General features: G+C 38.6%; 1 protein-coding gene across 1 annotated transcript in view; it reads left to right on the forward strand.

The window, feature by feature from the left end:
• Positions 1-20,259, forward strand: part of DNAH5 (dynein axonemal heavy chain 5) — a 202,324-nt gene that overhangs the window by 127,811 nt on the left and 54,254 nt on the right. The window contains exons 53-57 of the mRNA XM_057708854.1: positions 3,189-3,342; positions 3,827-4,094; positions 16,513-16,744; positions 17,922-18,036; positions 18,315-18,491. Of these exons, the coding sequence (XP_057564837.1) occupies positions 3,189-3,342; positions 3,827-4,094; positions 16,513-16,744; positions 17,922-18,036; positions 18,315-18,491 (946 nt within the window). The remainder of the gene's footprint in view (positions 1-3,188; positions 3,343-3,826; positions 4,095-16,512; positions 16,745-17,921; positions 18,037-18,314; positions 18,492-20,259) is intronic.

Consider the following 20,259-nt stretch of genomic DNA (forward strand, 5'->3'; position numbering starts at 1 on the left):
ACAAGAATGATTTACTTTTGAAACATGTCAGCCTTTCACTGCAGTGAATAGATGCCTCTCTGTTTTCATGTCATGCTTGATATCAGTATTGTGTATGTTCCTTTTAGTGCATTTCAGAAGAAATTTATCCCCACTAAATGTTAATTCAGATTTCAGGAATAGTAAACTGTTAGTAGACTGGAAAAATGGATGAAAAGTTTACGTTGATTTATGCATTCGTACATTTAAGAATATTCATTGAACACCAACTCTGTGTCAGGCACTGGCTCAGGGCTGGGGTACATGGTGAGCGAGGCAAACCTGGTCTGTGTCATCACGGAGTTTATAGCAATTCAATGGGGACAACTGAGAAATTCATTCTATAAGATGTGATACGCAGATGCTATCTCTGATAAGGAAATAAATGCAGACCAGAGTCTACTAAAACATGAGGGAAGGACTCCTAACCTCGTCTAAGGGATGGTCAGAAAAGGCTTCCTGGAGACAGATGTTTCAGCTGACACCTGGATATGAGTAAGAATTATCTCAGAGAAGAAGAGCAGTACAGAATGTTCCAGGCAAAAGGATCAGCACATGGTGAAGTTACATTTGAGGTCCTGGAGGCAGTTAAATATGGCTGGTATATAGCCTAAGGTGGAAGGTGGGACAGGAAGAGAAATGGAGGTCTTTTTGGAGGTGTCATAAGGAATGTAGACTTCATCCTAGAGCAGTAGGAAAGCATTAATGAGTGACCCCTGGGGGAGACATGTCAGATTTGCACGTAGAGAAGAGGAATGGAAGAAGCTAAACTGGAAGGGTATTAAGGCTGTCTCAGGCTTCATGGTGAGAGAGCGTGGTGTCCAGAGCGGTAGCAGTGAGAGCAGGGAAAAGAGGGCAGATTCAAGAGATGCTTAGGAAGCTGGAGCTTTGGGACTTGGTACATCCTGGTTCTGGTTTGGGAAACTGGATAGCTGGGCTGCTACTCATCAAGGTAGGGACCCCCCAGAAGAGTTGTCCTCGGATATGTGTGTGCGGTGCAGGGAAAATTAGGAAGTGAAAAGGGAGCATGGAGAGAGGCTAAACAGAACCTCAGAATCAACCAAGGTAAGGTGAGAAGCAAGAGGCCATTTTGGGAAGTTTATTTGGATTGAAAATTATTAGAAGTTAATTTCTAGGTGTGAGCATCTTGCCTTTGGGGCATTGACTAAGTGTTGGCTTGGCGCCGTAGGGCAGAACATGCTGCTGATGTGTCTCACTGATGAAGGCCCAGAGCCATCTGCTGGGACGAAGGTTGGAAATGATTAAACATCGGGTTTGGAGATCCAGATACTCAAGTTGTTGTTGTTGCACCTTTTATTTGGTCTCAATTACTGGGTTCTGCTTGGAGAACCAATCTAAAAGGTTACTGTGTTTTTCAAGTACTAAAACAGAGAGAAATAATTTTAGTTACCTTGTGTATAATTCTTCTAGTTTGTGGTTAGAAGCAGTGTTAGATAAAAGATAACCTGTACAGGAAAGGGATTGAACTCGGCAATTTTTGTTCTTAACATTTTGTATAAAACCTTAGCGTTTTCAAAGCACTTTTTCATGCACAGGCTAATTTGATCTTCAAAAGAACTTTGTGGCTTTATGGGTTAGCAGGACATATAGTCCATTTTACAGCTGAGGCTCAGAGAGGCTATGATTTGCCTGAAATCCCAGATAAACCTGGGAATTGACCCCAATATTTCTGATTTCTGGTCTGCCATGACTTTCACTACCCCACTCTGCCTCAGAAAAAATATCTTCCCACTCTCCTCCCTGTGATAAATTAGTTCCTCTGCATGTCCTCCTGGGACTGGTCCAGTACTGATGAAAAGGAGGGTCAGGGCCTTCTCTGGCTTGCGTTAGTCTTTGCATAGCCACGTGACCAGGGCTCAGGAAGCAAAAGCCTCCCCTTTGGGAAGCACAGCCATTTGCTGGATGACTCAGGTCATATTATTTGAGGCTTTGGTATCCTTGACGTACAGGGGAGTGGGCTGAAAGTTCTCCTTGTATCATGAAAAGCTGGGGTGAGATATTTTCCTTTGTCCTCCCTCCCTCCCTCTTTCTCTTCCTTCCTTCCTTCCTTCCTTCCTTCCTTCCTCCCTCCCTCCCTCCCTCCCTCCCTCTCTCCTTCCTCCCTCTCTCCCTCCCTCCCTCCTTCCTCCCTCTCTCTTTCTCTCTTTCTTTCTCTCTCTCTTTCTCTCACTCTTTCTCAGAACTCTATCTCTGAAACTAGCTTTCTGATATTTCAGATCTCATTTGTCTAGAAGTCTTAAAATATTGATGCATGGTGGTGGTATTTCTGGTTCTAGGGTTTAGGTTTTAAATGTTAAAAAAGCACAGGGTATAGAAGTTACATATTTGGTAGCTTTTAAAATATCAGACAGCTATTTGCTCTTGTGCTCTGAACTCTGAGTTTAATGACACAAAATTCAAATAATAATTTAGAGGGTCTGAGTCTCCAGGATTGGAATATTTTAATTTTCATTTCTGGCAGGAATGGGCTCCTCTAAACTGGGGCCTCTCTAACGTTTCGTGATTGCAAGTTGACTTCCACTAACTGATTGCTTTGGATGTGAGAGATTTCGAGTGGGATATTTAATAATGTTTCCAGCAATTCTACTACAGTGCCCAGATTGCTCAGAAAATTCTTTCATGTGACATCCAAGGATGCAGTGAAAATAGTTGTGTTGGGAGTGAGGAGGGTACAGTTTATAAAAGGGCATCTCCCTCACCCCATATAATGAAGGCTTGAAATGTTTTAGTTTAGTTCAATTTATGAGATCTTCTGAAATATCAATTGCATTCGGTTGTTTAGAAAATATTCCAATTTGGCTTTTCCATTATCTTTCCCATAAATAGTTTCAAAGTGAAACGTGTATACACATTCTGATGGCATTACACTGTGGTTAAAAATTATACTTTTGCTTCAGGTTGATATTTCACTCTAGATGTTTTTTGTGTGTAAAAATGTGGTGTTTCATAAAATGTGGAGTTTTAACAGTTATTTTCATTTTTGCAAGTAAATGTAATGAACCAGTAATGTTTACATACAAGAAAATACCTATCTAATGGCACAATATCAGCATTTTTTGGTTAATCAAATGGCAAAAAGCATTGTTAAAAGGGTCTTTCCTTCCCATTAACATATTTGAACTAATGACACAATGATGATATTTCTTTAGATCCTATAACACATCAAATCTGATGGAAGACCTGAAGATTTTGTACAGAACAGCTGGTCAGCAAGGCAAAGGAATCACTTTTATTTTCACGGACAATGAGATTAAAGATGAGTCGTTTTTGGAATATATGAATAATGTTTTATCATCCGGTGAGGTAGGAGATCATTTATTCTTGATGTGTTTTGCCTCTTCAGATTCCCTCCAATGTTAGAGCTCTCTGTATTTCCTTCTGTTAAAGTACTGAATAAGCGCTATTATTGGGATTAGGTGATTGGTATGAAGAACGGCTTTTTCTTTTGGGTCTTTGAAGAATAAAACTCCCAGTCAAAACGTGGAGCTATGCATTGAAAACGTTACTGAAAGCTCCAAGTGAGAAATACAAAAACAGAAGACGATTGCAAGAAAAGCTGGGTGGATTTTTGATATGTCCATTTACTCTCTTAACGGGCTCCAGCTAATAATAGAATCGTTTGTGTATTTTAAAACGTGGTGTATCTCACCTTGAGAACTTTGGTTGATTTTCTAAAGGTGAGTTTAAGGACACAAATGAAGGAAAGACCTTATACAAATCTCGTTGTATATTTTGATCTATTTTCATATGCCTGTATTGAATTTGAATGTCTACACTTTTCTCGAAGGTCTCCAACCTATTTGCTCGAGATGAAATTGATGAAATTGATAGTGATCTTATATCAGTCATGAAAAAAGAGCACCCCAGACGCCCTCCTACGAATGAGAACCTGTATGACTACTTCATGAGCCGGGTCCGACAGAACCTTCACATCGTGCTCTGCTTTTCACCGGTGGGGGAGAAATTTCGAAATCGAGCTTTGAAGTTTCCTGCCCTTATTTCAGGATGCACTATTGACTGGTTCAGCCGATGGCCTAAGGATGCCTTAGTTGCTGGTTAGTGTGGTGCAAATTTTTGTTTCAGAGTTTCTGGTTTCTGATTTCTGTGTGTGTGTGTTTATGTATTTATATTCTGGGCTGTTTGCTGTCTCTCTACTGGATTGAGCCAAAAATCACTTGTCCAATGTTTGAGGATTTTTGCAAGACTGTACTCTTTTCTAGTTTGGCAGCAGTTTTTTTTTCCCAGAGCATGGTTATTAGAGAATGAGATCTTCAGTTTGTACCCCCTTGGGTTAATTTACAATGATTCTAGTGTTTTCAGTGTGGTTGAAAGCTTTGTCTCAGTTGGTCCCCAGGCAGGTTCTGGGATGTCACAGGAGGGCGCTGAGGTTTTAATCTCATGTGTGTTCTTTTTTAAGGGGTTGGCCAACCTCAGATTAGGTTAAGTCAAGTGTCTCTTGGACATTTCCTTCTTGCGGCTGCAGTGCTGGAAATCAAAGAGGAAAACATTATCAGCAATCCTCTGATGGTTTCTGTGCCTGAAAGAGGACATTAGGACATTAAACAGAGTCTTTTATGACTGGAGCCCTTGCTGCTTCTGCTTCTGTCTAATCTTCCATCCTATGCAACATTAATGGTTTTCTTATTCTGTACATGAAATTGAGCATAAAAGTTGTATAGGAGATGTTAGAGATCATTCTTTAAGTTTATAGCTTTTTCAGCTTTTGATGAGAAATTATCTGTGGCTGTTTTCAAAGATAAAGATAGTTAGGTCTCACCTCTGACCTATTGTAGTAGAATTTCAGAAGAACCCTGATTCAGGGCTTTTGTTAATTACTGTGTCTGATTAGTGTGTCTTAATAATAAACTTTTTGTCTGATTATTGTGTCTTAATAATAATTAAGAAGAGTCTTATTTTCCAGTAAAACATGATGGGTAACCCTAATAGATAAAACAGTGAAAAGCAGAGGGGAGGAAGGATTCTGAAGCCTCACCCTTTCACAGCCCTACCACCTGCCACTCCCCCACCTTCCTCTCCAGCTCTGTGGTACCCACTGGGAGAACGATTAACTGTCTCCTGCCCATTATAGATGGACAACTGGGGATAATGGAGCTGAAGGAATTATCAGAGGTGCAAGTATCCAATAGCTATAGCCAATGTGTGTGTATATATATACACATATCTGTAGTATATATTTATTTTATTCTCAGCATACTACTCTTGATAATAATGGTTTTCCAATCTGTGGTTTTTAAACACAGAATATTTTAATATATTTGATGTACAAATGTACAGTTTTCTCTCTTACACAATGTGAGAAAACAGCTGTCTTTTAAAATTTTAAGTCCTATTAAAATATGAATACAACTAAGGGTAAAACTTTAAAATTCCTTGAAATAGGATATAGATGCAGAGCACAAAACCACAGTATTTAAGAACTATTTTAAGTTTACTCTGAAATGAGATAATTAGTATGCAAGTGCTTTGTAGAATATCATGTAAAGTATTATTATTAACAATAAAAATAACAATTTCAGGTGACAAACACTGCAATATACTGTAATTAGGATGATTTAATTTAAATAACGGAGCCCTTCCTGGCAAGTCTTTATTTCAGTTGTCCCTACTGTTATGAGATAAAAGTTGTTTCCTTTGTTGATTTCTCACAAATCTGCCCCCTTCTTTTAAATCTCATTGCATCAACCCAAGCCAAGATAACATGGAGGGCAGGGAAACGTTCATCTCTGTGTCCTCAGTTTCTAGGAAGTGTCCTGACTTTCATGCATGCATTTATTTGTTGTTCATTTATTCAGAACATATTTGTTGAGCTGCATATGCCATTTACGGAGCCAGGCATATTGAAGAGCAAGGCAGACATTTCTTGGCTCCAGATTCTCTTCCCTGGCAAGCTCATCCACAGCCTCCTGTGTGATATGCCCCATCAGTTTTTATCTCTGGTCTCGTCTGTCCTCTGGCTTGAAATCTGTGCACTCAACTGCCTGCTTGATATGTTCTCGTAGATGTGTCATAGGCTCCTTAAACTCAAACTGTCTAAAACCGAACTGGTTCTCCTCTGGTCACTCTCTCCCAGGAAGTCCCACAGTCGTCTGTGAAACTTAGCAATAGAGAGCTCTTCGAATTTAACACCTTTCTTTTCTTCAACTCTCAAGCCTACTCCATCACTAAGTCATGTCGACTTTATCTCCTAATTGGTGGAATATATCTAACTCTTTCCCTTTCACGGGCATCTTCGGCCAAATTATCATTGTAACTCACCTGGAAAACTCAAATAGCTTTCTAATGATCTCTCCTCCTCTTTCACCTGTCTCTCATCCATCTCACGTTGCCAACAGAACAGTGAGAAAAACATAAATCCAATCACTTTTTCTGTTTAAAATCTTCCACCGCTCTTAGGAAAGGGCACAGTCTCTCGTGTGGCCTTCAAGGCTGAAAGAGCTGACCCTGCCTACCTCCTCAGCCTCACCTGAAGTCACTTTTTCCCCCTGCTCTGTTCTCCTTGGTTCTTGAACATGGCCTTTTCCTTCCCATGCAATACCCTCCTCCTCCCGTTCTCCCTGAGCCCTCCTCCCTCTATCTGGATACTACTGGCTCAGCTAACTGTCCCTTCCTCCAGGAAAACTTCCCCTGTTCCCTCCCTCCCCCCAGCCCGAAATCCAGTTTCCCTATTATCTATTTCACAGCACTCTGTGGTTTTGCTTCCTGGGACTAACCACAGTTTGCAGTTTATGTACTTAAATGTATGATTTGGTTAATACATATCTGTCCTGATAAACTAAAACCCCTTGGGCTCAAGGACTACATCTCTTTGTTCACAATTTCAGCAGCTACCAGTATTCAACACTTACAGTGTTCAACCAATGAATCAGACTGTCATCATCCTTCAATAATATGGCTCTAATTTACTTGCAGTCTTCTCTAATCCAACACAAACCTTCTCTTGTTTTGTTTCTTTTTTTAGATATTCATCTTTTGTTTGATTTCTGAGTATCCTTTAGTCATCTGTATTCTTCCACACATTGTCCCCCTTATTGAGAATATTCTCTCTCATCTTTGTTTATCTAAGTTCCAAAGCTTAACCAAGACCCATCAGATCCTTTACTCTTCCTTTGTTCAGTTAGGAATATTTCTTTCCCTTTTTTTTGAACCTCCTATATCTATAGCACTTAAACTTTATATAAGGCACCTGGGCATTTCAATCTTCAAACCTTCTGATAAGCAGTGAGCTTTTGTGGCTACATCTCTGATTTAGTCTAGTAAGTGTTTGGAGGCAGTATACTACATGGATATATAGTACTGTGCTAGTCACAGTAGTGGATAAGATAATTATAAGACATGAGACTTACTTCCTTTCTTTTACAAATATAAAATCTTGTTGGGAAAACCAGCATCTACACTTAATACCAACCTGCCTTATGTTGTTTTGAAAGAATACCATCTGTAGGTATTGGAAGTACTTCAGTACATTTAGGGATTTCAGTGTTATATATTCCTTTTAGAAAATTAGCAATAATGTTTCTAGAAAAACCATTTAAATTACCTTTATGAGCCTGATTCTGAATTAAATTATTATATCCAGTAACAGCAATGACAAAATATATTATTTTTAGCATTCTCATTTAGATTGTAATAAATATTTTCCATAAAAGTACTAAATTGTTGTGTATTTTTCTAATTTGTTTATTCCTTAAGAGATACTTTATTTTAAATTTTTTAAACCACATTTTTGAGGTATGAATGAAATACAAAGAGCTGTGCATATTTAATGCATACAACTTGACAAGTTTGGACATAAGTGTACACCTGTGAAACCATAATCTATGCCGTAAACATATCCATCATTTCCTCCAAAAGATTCCTCCTCGCGTGAATGATGAAGATGATAGTGGTTATTTTGTGATAAGAACACTCAACATAAGATCTACCCTCTCAGCAAAATTTTAACTATACAATGCAGTATGGTTAACTATAGGCACTATGGCATACAAAGATCTGTAGGACTTACTCATTTTGTATAACTGAAACTTTGTGTCTTTTGACGAATACCTCCTCATTTCCACCTCCTCCTAGCCCCTGGCAACCACCCGTCTACTCTTTGCTTCTATGATTTGACTATTTTAGATTCCTCATGTGAGTGGCATCATGTAGTACTTGCTCCTGTTCTCTGGCTTCTATCACTTAGTATAATGCCTTCCAGGTTCATCCATGTTGTTGCAGATGGCAGAATTTCCTTTTTTTTTTTTTTTTTAAGGCTGAATAATATTCCATTGTGTGTAAATACCACATTTTCTTTATCCATTCATCCATGGATGGACACCTGAGCTATTTCCATGTCTTGGCTATTGTGAATAAAGCTGCAATGAACGTGGAATTGCAGATACCTCTTTAGGATCTTGGTTTCAATTTCTTTGGATATGTACCCAGAAGCGGGATTACTGGATCATATGGTAGTTTTATTTGTAATTTTTTGAGAAACCTTTTACTGTTTTACATAGTGGCTGTACCAATTTACATTCCAGTTCTCATTTCTCTACATCCTGGCCAACACTTGTTATTTTTTCTTTTTTTCTGGTAATAGACTTCTAACAAGGTATGAGGTAATATCTCATTGTGGTTTTATTTTTTAATTATTTTTTATTTTTAGTCTTTATTTTATTTTTTACTTTTTATTTTTGGCTGCGTTGGGTCTTCATGGCTGCATGTACACTTTCTCTAGTTGGGACTAGTGGGGGCTGCTCTTTGTTGTGATGCATGGTCTTCTCATTGTGGTGGCTTCTCTTGTTGCAGAGCATGGGCTCTAGGCATGTGTGCTTCAGCAGTTGCAGCACGCAGGCCTTAGAGCACACAGGCTTCAGTAGTTGTGGCTTGAGGGCTCTAGAGTGCAGGCTCAGTAGTTGTGGTGCATGGGCTTCGTTGCTCTGCAGCATGTGGGATCTTCCCGGACCAGGGATCAAACCCATGTCCCCTGCAATGACAGGCAGATTCTTGAGCACGGCGCCACCAGGGAAGTCCTATTTTTATTTTTTATTGAAGTACAGTTGGTTTACAATGTTGTGTTAGTTTCAGGTGTACAACAAAGTGATTCAGTTGTATATATACACATATGTATTTATTCCTTTTCAGATTTTTTCCCCATATAGTTTATTACAAAATATTGAGTGGAGTTCCCTGTGCCATACAGTAGGTCCTTGTTGTTTATCTATTTTATATACAGTAGTATGTATATGTTACTCCTGAATTCCTAATTTTTCCCTCCCTCCCACCTTTCCCCTTTGGTAACCATAAGTTTGTTTTCTTTATCTATGAGTCTGTTTCTGTTTTGTAAATAAGTTCATTTGTATCATTTTTTTAGATTCCACTTATAAGTGATCATATATTTGTCTTTCTCTCTGACTTACTTAGTATGATAATACTTAGGTCCATTCATGTTGCTGCAAATGGCATTATTTCATTCTTTTTTATGGCTGAGTAGTATTCTGTTGTGTATATATACCACATCTTCTTTATCCATTTACCTGTCGATGGACATTTAGGTTGTTTCCATGTCTTGGTTATTGTAAATAGTGCTGCAATGAACATTGGGGTGTATGTATCTTTTCAAATTATGGTTTTCTCTGGATATATGTCCAGGAGTAGAATTGCAGGATCATATGGTAGCTCTATTTTTAGTTTTTTAAGGAACCTCCATACTGTTCTCCATAGTGGCTGTACCAATTTACATTCCCACCAACAGTGCAGAAGGGTTTCCTTTTCTCCACACCCTCTCCAGCATTTATTATTTGTAGACATTTTGATCATGGCCATTCCGACTGGTGTGAGGTAATACCTTATTGCAGTTTCGATTTGCATTTCTCTAATAATTAGCAATGTTGAGCATCTTTTCATGCCTTTTGGCCAACTGTATGTCTTCTTTGGAGAAATGTCTATTTAGATCTTCTGGCCATTTTTCGATTGGGTTGGTTTTTTTTTTTTTTTTTTTTTTTGATGTTGAGCTGTATGAGCTCTTTCTTTATTTTGGAGATTAATCCCTTGTTGGTTGTGTCATTTGCAAATATTTTCTCCCATTCTGTAGGTTGTCTTTTCATTTTATTCATGGTTTCCTTTGCTGTGCAGAAGCTGTTAAGTTTAATTAGGTCCCATTTTTTTTAGTTTATTTTTTATTTCCATTACTCTAGGAGACACATCCAAAAAGATATTGCTGTGATTTTTGGTAAAGAGTATCCTCTGTACTATGTTTTTCTTTAGGAGTTTCTCATTGTGATTTTGATTTGCTTTTCCTTGATGATTTTAGAAAAGACAAATACATCATTTTTTGACATAATCTCATTGCTTTTCAATACACTTTATCCACCTGTCAACAAGCTTTCGTATTCCCTCATTAAAAAATATTTTAGGCTGAGCTGCGAGCCACGAATGCACCACTGTCTTCATTTCTTCATCAGAAGTGAATCTTTGTCCTTGTAGGGCTGCTTTCAGGGGACCAAAAAGGTGAAAGTCTGATAGAGCAAGATCAGGACTGTCGGGAGGATGCTTTTATACCTCAAAAGGAAGTTTTTGTAGAGTGTTGACAGTGTGGGCAGAAGTGTGCAGACGTGCATTGTCATGCAAGGTCACGGTGCCCTTGGATAACAGTCCTCTGCATTTAATCCAAAGTTTAGGCTTCAGCTCTTCAATAAGCATCTCACTGTAATGAGCACTGTTGATTGTTGAACTTTTCTCCTGATAATGTTCCAGTACTGGCCCTGGAGAATCCCATAAAACTGTCACTCATCTATTTGACAGAATCATTTCATTTGTTTGCTAAATGTTGTCATCAGCTGTGGACCTGGACAGGTGTCCGGCTCCTTCTTGATGGCTAACCCTTGCGCGGCTTTCCTTGAACTTCTCTATCCATTCATATACACTTCTTTGTGACAAAACACTTTCTCCATACTGTGCACAAAGTCTTTGTTAAATGACGGCACCAGGTACACCCTCAGATCACAAAAAATGAATTGCTGGATGCTGCTCTTCTTTCATGCAGATCACAAGTGGGGCATCCATTTTTGCTTGCACCACAGTTACAAATGAACCATTGTAACATGTTCATACTTGCATAACAGTGACTGGGGAGACAGTAGCCTTGAATGGAAAGCAGTGATAACACAGTGAGGCCAACAGAAATTTTAATATAACCGGAGTGCGGATAATTTTTGACTCATACTCTGTGTGTGTGTGTGTGTGTGTGTGTGTGTGTGTATGTAACCCTTTATTAGGTTTGCAAATATAATCTCCCATTGCGTAAGTTTTCTGTTCATTTATTGATTGTTTCCTTTACTTTACATAAGCTTTTTAATTTGTAATCCCATTCTTATATTTTTGCTTCTTTTGCTTGTGCTTTTGGTGTCATATCCAAAAAATCATTATCAAGACCAATGTCAAGAAGCCTTTCCTCTACGTTTTCTTCCAGGACTTTTATGGTTCAGGTCTTATGTTTAAGCGTTTAATCCATTTTGAGTGATTTGATTTTTGTGTATTATGTAAGATAAGGGTCCAGTTTCATTCTTTTGCCTGTGGTTATCCAATTTTCATCATTTATTGAAGAGCCTATCTTTTCACCATTGTGTATTCTTGGCACCCTTGTTAAAGATCATATGACTGTATGCATGTGGGTTTATTTCTGGGCTCTCTTTTCTGTTCCATTGGTCTGCATGTCTATGTTTATGCCAGTACCATGCTGCTTTAATTTTTGTAGGTTTGTTATACATTTTGAAATCAGGAAGTGATTCTGATTTGTCCTTGCTCAAAATTGGGAGTCTTCTATGGTTCCATATGAATTTTAGCATTATTTTTTCTATTTCTGTATAAAATGCCTTTGGAATTTTGATAGGGATTACACTGAATCTTTAAATTACTTTGGGTAGTGTAGACATTTTAACAATATTAATTCTTCCAACCCATGAACATATGATATCTTTCTATATATTTATATCTACTCTAACTTTTTAATTAGTGTTTTATAGTTTTTAGTACAAGTCTTTCACACCATTGGTTGAGTTTATTTCTAAGTATTCTATTTTATGTTTTTTTTTTGTAAATTTATTTATTTATTTTATTGGTTGTTTTGGGTCTTCTATGCTGTGCACGGGCTTTCTTTTTAGTTGCGGTGAGTGGGGGCTACTCTTCATTGTGGTGCGTGGACTCCTCATTGCCGTGGCTTCTCTTGTTGTGGAGCACGGGCTCTAGGTGTGTGGGCTTCAGTAGTTGCAGCACATGGGCTCAATAGTTGTGGCTCACGGGCTCTAAAGTGCAGGCTCAATAGTTGTGGCTCACGGGCTTAGTTGCTCTGCGGCATGTGGGATCTTCCTGGAGCAGGGATTGAAACTGTGTCCCCTGCATTGGCAGGCGGATTCTTAACCACTGTGCCACCTAGGAAGCCCTATTTTACGTTTTTGATGCTAATGTAAATGATACTATTTTCTTAATTTTGGATAGTTTATTCTTATTGTTTAGAGTATTTTTCTAATCCAGAGATACTCAGTAAAAGCCAAGTGTCCTCCTCTTTATCCCACACATACCATAAATGCTAGATTTTGTAGTAATCATATTGCTTCTGAAAAAAAGTGAGATTTTATATGTATGAATTTAAATGGACTGCATCTCTAGATGAAACATTTAAAGAAATGTATGCTTTATTTTATGTTGTCAAATTCTTGTCCTTCCAACCATTTAGTAGTCTCCATTTTGGCAAATCTTTGTTTTTAGCTTTATATGGCATTGTTTGAATTGTTTCTAAGAATCCGTATTATCTTTATTCTGGTGATATTGTATTTCTTAATGAAACTCTGTGATCCCAAAGTCACTACTAAATCAGTTAGGTTCATTTAGATTTCTCCAAGGAAAAGATAATTATTAAAGTTCTACTAGATTCTGTTTTAAATCAGCACATTGTTATTAAAATAGGCCATCCTTATTTGTAACTAAAGTTTCAACAAAATCATTAGCATATATATGGCATATATTTCTTTTCAAAGAAGGCCATTTTAGTTATGTAAATAACCTGGCCCTCTTTGAAAATTATTACTTGATTTATCTTATACAAGATTTTGGCCTTATGAATTAGTCAGCACTGCTTCTGCAACTGCTCACAACTAATGATGTAGCATAAGGAGAAATGAGGCAACTGCACACCGTAACCACTCAGAAAGTAATACCAACCACAGTCATTCCCACCGTTTCCCAGAAAAATTAGCATATTTTGTTTATGAAGCACATTAGAAGATATTTTTGAACTTTGGGCTTCAATTTAAAAAATGTTTGTTTAACAGTCTAAAGACTCTATATAGTTTTGTTCTATTTGAATTTCTAAATCAAGATGCTGTAGGCATTGGAATTCATCATCTTTGGCTTTGAATTCCAATTTTCTTACCTGCAAGCAAACTTCTCTAAGCTTCATTTTCCTTATCTATAAAATACACATAACGATATCCGTCAGTGAGGGATAGTGTAAGGATTGATTGAGAACGTTTTGTGATTCAGGATCTGCCAGGATTAGGTATGCTTCCTCTGAATGTAGCAATTAAGAATGTGTTTGGCTATAAGAGAAAACCGGAGTAGCAGTGGCATAAACAAGTAGATTTTTGTTTTCTTTTTCCTGCTACCAGGAAAGTGCAGGGATGTGCAGCTTAGAACAATGCCAGTGGGGACCTTACTCCTATCTTGCTGTCATCCTTAGGGTGTGGCTCTTGTTCTCACAGGAACAAGAGGGCTGCTGCATCTGAAGGCATTGTGTCTGTTGGTGTCTCATGAAGCTTCGCTTTGTTAGGACAGGATTCTTCCCCAGGGACTTTTGTCTGCACGTCTTTGGCCAGAAGTGGGTCACCCCTAAGTACAAGAGAGTTTGGGGAACCAAAGGCTTTTAGTTGGGCAGATTGTTACTCTGAGAAAATAAGGATTTTCTTAGTAACAAAGAGAGGGGATGGCTACAGGATAGGCAACTAATGTGCCCTCCTCACTCTATTGCTTCAGTTCTTTGAATCCAAATGAAGTGGAAATTTGAGGGCATCAAAATTCAGGGACTGAGGGTACGCCCAGTGCATGCCCTTCTATCTCCTTAGGTATAGATATGCCCATCCATCACCTTATTCTACATCAAGTGAAGTGAACACACAATACTGGGATATAAACCTACACCAGCCTCAGGCATCAGCCTAAAGATGGGCCCCAAAACTGGCATTGTTGCCTTAGTGATTGGATATTGAAGATGACAGAAGGGTTTTCCATGGCCTTTTGTCTGAGTCTCAACAGGCTTGGGGCACCCCAAGAGGAAGTGGTCCTTTTTTTTAACCTTTCCTGCATCAGAAATTGTGGGTCTATGGAAAAATATACTTAGATTCCATTCTATTTTTTTTTCTTTGACTTTTTGGAGAGAAACAAAGACAACTTGCTAAATAAAGAAAAAAGTCACCATTATTGATACTTTCTATTCATGTGAGAAGGGTAAAAAATTATTTTGTGGTAAATACAAGAAAGTTTTCAGAAAGTGGGGATGTCCTTGAGAATATCCCATAAGGCCAAGTAAAGTGCTTCGCATCATGCCTGGCACGTAGTGAATATTGTAGCCATTGTGGTTAACACCTACAAACAATTTGTCATAGGGAAGAATTGTTTGTGTGTTTCCAATGACCAGACTCAAACTTCCTAGAATCTGAATTGTTCTTTATAGTGGTTGCTTAACTTATATGAAAAAATATGACTTCTGAATGTCTTAGTCTATTGTCTTTCAGTGTGTATAGTAAGCTGTATTTGTAACCAGGCTGATAAATTGTCTCTGTTGTTTACATAGATGTAAATACTTCTCCACAATTACAGCATTAAGAACTTAATTTAGTGATCAATTACTTACAGTAAGAAGATACCCTTTTTTATTTCTCTGCTAACTATCGCCTGATAGGTTTTTTCACTTGATTCCTTCTCTTTCCGTCCCTTCTTTTGTATACTTTTATTTTGGAGCGGGGGACCACACCACATGGCATGTGGGATCTTATTTCCCTAACCAGGGATTGAACTCATGCTGCCTGCAGTGGAAGCACGGAGTCTTAACCACTGGACCACCAGGGAAGTCCCTTCCCTCCCTTCTTGTTGGCCATACTTGTATTTGCAAGTCTTATGTACGTTATTCAATACTTTTAACACTTTTAAAGGAAATCCACAGGCCATTTTTTTTCAAAGATGAATAAAGACGGTTGTGATAATTTTTAACTGTTTTATGTATAGCACTTGTAAATTCCCTGGGATTGAGACCAGGTTTCATAGGGGTGGGTGTTCAGCACACACTCTATGTGTATGTGATGATGGATGAGTTCTGACTTTATGGCCTATTCTTATACTAAGAAATGCTGTCTTAGAAGTGGTCCCGTGTTTGGCACTGTTGGGAAGGTAAAGGTCTACAACAGAAGATTTTTTACTCATGTATTTTTAAAGGATACTGTAAATTAGAATTGACTACAGATGGCCAGCTGCCACATTTAAGCATAAGATGGTCAAGGCATAAAAATTTAGTGATGAACATTCCACATGCCAAATGCAGTCAGAGCCTGGGGGAATTAAGGTTATGGCAGGTTCTGAGTCAAAAAAAAAAAAATGGGGTGGTTAAATATGAGTACCAGGTGGGCACTGATTTCGGAGTTATTTGTGCCACTTTTGTCCTTATAAACCATGAAAACAGGCTGGCTGCTGACCAGAACCTGCATCTGTGTAGAAGAGACTTCTTAGTACATGTTCCAGAAAACAAAGAATTATGATAGGCTGAAAGTCTCTTATAGTTTTGTACATGAAAGGGAAAATAAAATTGTTGATGTCATAGGCCTGGGGCCAAAAATGCTGACATATGTCTGCCTCTCTGGGGCTATAAAAATGGCATGCATTCCTAAGAATTGTCTTAAGTTTTAAAAATAGCCAGTTAAGGTTTTTTTTTGTTTGTTTGTTTTTTAACTTTTTGGCCACATCGCATAGCATGTGGGATCTTAGTTCCCCAACCAGGGATCAAACCCGCGCCCTCCTCATTGGAAGCACGAAGTCTTCACCACTGGACAGCTAGGGAAGTCCCATCTTTAAAAAAAAAAGTTTTTTGTTTTTTACTGCAGTGTAGTTGATTTACAATGTTGTGTTTCTGCTGTACAGCAAAGTGAGTCAGTTATACATACACATATATCCACTTTTTTTAGATTCTGTTCCCATGTAGGTCATTACAGGGTATTTAATACTCTTCCCTGTGCTATTCAGTAGGTTCTTATTAATTATCTATTCTGTATATAGTAGTGTGTATATGTCAATCCCAGTCTCCCAATTTATCCCTCCTCCCCCTTTTTCCGCTGGTAACCATGTTTGTTTTCTACCTCAGTGACTCGAGCCAGGTAACTTTAAAATGGTAATCCGCTTTCATATTTCACATGCTGTTGTCTTTATTCTTTCTAGTGTCTGAACACTTCCTCTCTTCCTATGATATTGACTGCAGTTTGGAAACCAAGAAGGAAGTGGTCCAGTGCATGGGCTCCTTCCAAGATGGGGTAGCTGAGAAGTGTGTTGATTATTTCCAGAGGTTCCGACGTTCTACCCATGTGACGCCCAAATCGTACCTCTCCTTTATTCAGGGCTATAAGTTCATATATGGAGAAAAGCATGTGGAAGTGCAAACTCTGGCCAACAGGTAAGTGAGAAAATCAAGTACAAAGTTATTTCAAAGCAGTAGCTCTCACCTAGGGGCAGATTTGCTCCTAGTGGACGTTTTGCAGTGACTGGAGACATTTTTGTTTGTTACAGCTGGGATGGTGGTGGTGGAGAGGTGCTACTGGCATCAAAAGAGTTAGGGGTCAGGGATGCTGCTACTTGTTCTAACAGAGCACAGGACGATCCTCCATCACAAAGAATTATCCAGCCCCAAATACCAATAGTGCTGAGCTTGCGAAATCTTCCTCTCAAGTTTGTAAAAAAGGATTATCCCATGGCTGCTAGTGGCTTAATTCTTGCCCAATAGAATTAAATGTTGCCAGGTTTTCATGTGGCCTACCACTTTCTACAGTATTGAATGACAAGGATAGAAACCGTGGACCTGGAAGGAAGCTGAGAATACAGACATCCCCTTCCTTCTCCACTCATCTCTCTTCCCGTGCATCCTGAGTGTCTGGGATGCAAGAGTCCGTTTGATGCTTCTCTGCATAGTCAATACCCTACTGCACTGAAGTTTGTTCCCAGTTTCCCTGCTCTGCCCTGCTCTTTTCGGAACACTTACATCTTCTGCCTGAATACAGCCAAGAATGAGCCAAGGTTGCTACATAAGGGACCCCTGGGTGTGTGATTGGACTAAATGACTCCAAGGACTCCTGTCTTTAAGATCACCTTATTTCAGAGCCAAGCAGGCAGCTGGGCCCTTCACGAGGCTGTTCTGATGCCTTTAAATTTGTTTCTTTTCTTGATCCCAAATCTTTCTTCTTTTAACTTTGTTAGTCCCGTTAGAAGAACAGAAGTTATTTATTTCCCTTCTTCCTTGATAAGGCATCAAGCATTGAAAGTCTGTTTTCTTTCAGCTGAAGTTCATTAAGCATGTTTTCTGCGTGAGACAGATTCCAGACACTGTTGTTCCTCATGTCACGCAGTGTTCTTAGCAGATTTACTCTTTTCACACACATCTATGAAGAACATACAAGTGTCTTAGTCTGGAATCAAGCCTGGACATTTACTCTGTTTGTCAAACCCTCTCGGGTTTGCTATTGTGTATACATTATTTTTCAAATATGATCATTAGTATCTACATCAGTAGATCAGGACTTAGAAAATGTGGCCAAGAACCACACATTTTAACATTCCTATTTGGATTTTAATCTCAGAATGAATACTGGATTGGAAAAGCTAAAAGAAGCTTCGGAGTCTGTCGCAGCCCTGAGCAAAGAACTGGAAGTGAAAGAAAAGGAGCTCCAAGTGGCCAATGATAAAGCTGACACGGTGGGTGGACATTGACACGTGGACCATTTTCGTTTTGGATTCCCAGTTCATAAATGTTAATGGTGTATGCTTGGTTACTAAGTTATAACCATGGAAGTGCAAATTATTTATTTCCATTAGAATGGAATTCTAATTCTAATAATTCTAATTCTAATTCTAAATTCTATGTATGAAAAATTGTGTAAGCGGACAAAATCAACAAATCAAGGCAAAAATGTGCATTTCCAGCTGGGTCTTTGGTGATTTTTGATGTATTTTTTTGTTTCATATTGAATTAGGTCTTAAAAGAAGTGACAATGAAAGCCCAGGCTGCCGAAAAGGTCAAGGCTGAGGTACAGAAGGTGAAGGACAAAGCCCAGGCCATTGTCGACAGCATCTCTAAAGATAAAGCCATTGCTGAGGAAAAACTGGAAGCGGCGAAGCCAGCATTAGAAGAAGCAGAAGCAGCCTTGAAGGTATATTTTTGTGATGTAACAGATGCCACCTTTTAAGGCCCCGGAGGAGGATTAAGGCAGAAAAGATGAATAACAACAAGGGAATGTTCTACCACCTCAGACAAAAGCTCTCTCCATTGGAATGTTTTCAAGTAATATTTCTACTTGGAGATGTTATTTGCTTCTTTTTAGATATTGCACAAGGCACTTCACATCTCATCTTCCTCATTCATGAATGATGGGCAGTGTTATATAATGGTGGTCTGAAGTCCTGGATTCTCACTTCAGCTCTGTCACCAATAAGCTATGTGACATTGGAAAAGTCACATAAAATTTCTAAAATATTTTTTCACCTGTTCATTGAGGATGTTAGAATACGTTGGTAAGATACAACATTCTCTAAGTGTATATATCATTTATCCAAATAAAGAACTACTGATCTAATGTAGCACATTAATGTCAGAGTTTGATCAGGGTTCCAACACAGCTACTCAGTGCGATTATGTGGCAAGACAGAAATGGTGAAATTAGAAAAGGGGTTGGGTTCTGAGAAAATATTTTGAGTTTGGTGAAATAGGCCTCACCTTCAAGGGCAGTCAAATTTTAAAGATCCAATTTGAGATTTTTTTTGATTCAAGTGAAGATTGTTTTTACTTTAGTCTTACTTATATGCTGCCTTATGTTATTGATTCCTGACTTAGAAAGTGGCTGGAGAAATGGAACACTGTGGATTTGTCCACTGCTAATTCAAGCTATATAACCTCAATTACATGCATCATTACTTGATAATGTGATTATTAATTTTTACCACCTTCTCAGAACACTGCCTGGAACACTTCTAAATCTTTTGATCCAAGTTATGTCTTTAAGCTTTCTGAGTCAACATATAACATATTGTATAAGAGAATTTCTACTCTTTTGAGACAATGAAGATATTGCCTTCTTTTTTTCTCTCTGCAAATTTTCACCCTACTCTTACACGTGATATATTCTTTTCTTGTTGTTTCTCCATTCCTCCTTGCGCTGGCTAAACTGTCCTCCTTAATCCTTGAAGTCCTGCAGAGTCTTTAATCTCTCAGATTGGTGGGTACCTCCTCTCTCCAGCCCCACTCTTAAAAACCCAGTTTATGAAGGTATGATTGACGTATAAAAAACTGTACATGTTTAATGCGTATAGCTCCGTGAGTTTGGGAATGCGTGTACACCTATGAAACCATCACAACCTTCAAGGCCATAGACATATCCATTAACTCCCATAGTTTCTTCCTATTTCTTTCCTTTCTTTTATAGCCACACATCTCAGATTAAGGTCTGTCTGCCATTTATAGTCCTTTACTGCAAATTCTCCTTCACTTCCAGCTGTCTGCAACTCACAAATACTGGTGTATTGAAACAAACCTTTTCAAAGTAGATAGTTCCATTTCTTTTTTTTTTCCTTTCAATCTTTATTGGAGTATAATTGCTTTACAATGTTGTGTTAGTTTCTGCTGTACAACAAAGTGAATCAGCTGTATTTATACATTTATCCCCATATCCCCTCCCTCTTGAGCCTCCTTCCCACACTCCCTGTCTCACCCCTCTAGGTCATCACCAATCATCGATAGTTCCATTTCTAATTACCAAGTTCAGTCCAGGTTCAGTGGTTTTCTCCTTCTTCTTCTTCTTCATCTTTGTCTTCGTCTTCGTCTTCGTCTCCATCTCCGTCTCCGTCTCCTCCTCCTTCTCCTTCTTCTCCATTTCTCAGAGAAAAGATCATTAGCTTTGATGTGAAGGTCATTGGGTACCTTCC

This window comes from Hippopotamus amphibius, chromosome 15 (assembly GCF_030028045.1).
Source record: "Hippopotamus amphibius kiboko isolate mHipAmp2 chromosome 15, mHipAmp2.hap2, whole genome shotgun sequence".
Taxonomy (NCBI): Eukaryota; Metazoa; Chordata; class Mammalia; order Artiodactyla; family Hippopotamidae; genus Hippopotamus; species Hippopotamus amphibius.